This window comes from Augochlora pura, unplaced genomic scaffold, assembly GCF_028453695.1.
Source record: "Augochlora pura isolate Apur16 unplaced genomic scaffold, APUR_v2.2.1 APUR_unplaced_6487, whole genome shotgun sequence".
Lineage (NCBI taxonomy): Eukaryota > Metazoa > Arthropoda > Insecta > Hymenoptera > Halictidae > Augochlora > Augochlora pura.
Window position 1 is genome coordinate 1 of NW_027587061.1, and position 1,332 is coordinate 1,332.

The 1,332-nt window shown below is 46.4% G+C and overlaps 1 protein-coding gene across 1 annotated transcript; it reads right to left on the minus strand.

Moving 5' to 3' along the window:
* Nucleotides 1-134: 134 nt before the first annotated feature.
* On the minus strand, nt 135-1,277 carry LOC144478025 (uncharacterized; the record flags this gene model as incomplete). The annotated part of the gene is made up of 2 exons (XM_078195748.1): nt 135-740; nt 847-1,277. Coding segments are annotated over 2 exons (1,037 nt in total), but the record flags the coding sequence as incomplete, so codon positions are not given.
* Nucleotides 1,278-1,332: the final 55 nt, after the last annotated feature.

Genomic DNA, 1,332 nt, shown 5'->3' on the forward strand with positions numbered 1-1,332 from the left:
TGTGTAGTGGAGTGTTTGGCTCTGAAGCCAAATTGTTGGTTGATAAGTGACTTAGAGGTGTTTAAGAATTCAGAGAGCCAGAGGTGAATACATTTTTCAAATATTTTGCCTATTACAGGGAGGAGGCTAATGGGTCAATAGTTTTCAGCTGTTTTGTGGTCCTTGCCGGGTTTAGGAATAGGAACTATTCTGGCTATTTTCCATTTGTTGGGAAAGTAGTGGAATTTGATTGAGTGATTGAAAATGTAGTAGAGCTGGAGGGCTATTCTGGGAGAGGCATTCTTGAGCATGGGTGGCGTGATGTGGTCGTAGCCTGGGGATTTGTTGCTGCGTTGGGTTATTATGGCTTTTCGGACTAGGGGTAGTGGGATGTGAAAATTAGAGGTGGTGGGTGGATCGGAGAGGGCGTCAGAGTAGAGGGCTTTAGATGTGAAGTGGGTGATTTTGGTGTCGAAGATTGAGGGGGTGTTTGAAGAGCTATTATGTACGTTTTGGAATGTCCTACAGAGGTGGTTAGCCTTGGCGAGGTCAGAGGTAAGGGTTATGTTGTTGTGAGAGAGAGGTGGGATGAAGAATTTTTTTCCTGTGAGGGTTCTGTGGTTTGCCCAGAACGTGGGATCTGGCTTGGTTTGTTTTCTGATTTTTTTGTCCCAGGCGTTGCTCCTTATTCTTGCAATCCTGGAGGTAATTTGAGCGGAGAGTAGTTTGACTAGGTCTTTGTGGTAGGAGAGTCCATGTCTCTGCCATAATTTCCTGGCGTTGTGTCTAGTTTTGATGAGGCTTTTCAGGAAGGGGTCTGCTGAGATGTCAATATGGTGTCTGTGGGGGGGTGAGGTGGGTTGTTGCTTTTCTAGTGCAGGCAAGGAGATAAGCCTGTAGGTTGATGATGGTTGAGTCTATATGTGCTGTTGATTGAAATGTGGTGGTGAGTTTGAAGTTATTGGTGTGATTGTTGTAGGCTGCCCAGTCAATGTTAGGGGACATGTGTGGTGGAGGGAGGGTGCTGGGGGTGGATGTAAGTAGGACTGGTCTGTGTCTAGTTGTGAAATCGTCAGTGGTTATGCTATGGAAGGTGTAGTGGTGTTTTGTGAGGAAGATATCCAGTGTGGATTTGCTTTCTTTGATGTTTGTAGGGCAGAAGGTGAAGTTACCCGGGTGGTTTATTAGGTAGGGGGCACTTGAGGAGTGGTTGAAGAGGGAGATTCCAGAAGAGTTGCTTGTGTAATTGTTCCAGGAGGTGTGTTTTGCGTTAAAGTCACCCCCGATGATGAAGTTACCTGGGAGATTAGTGAGTTGGTCAAGGTCGGTGGTAGTGAGTTTGTGGGAGGGAGG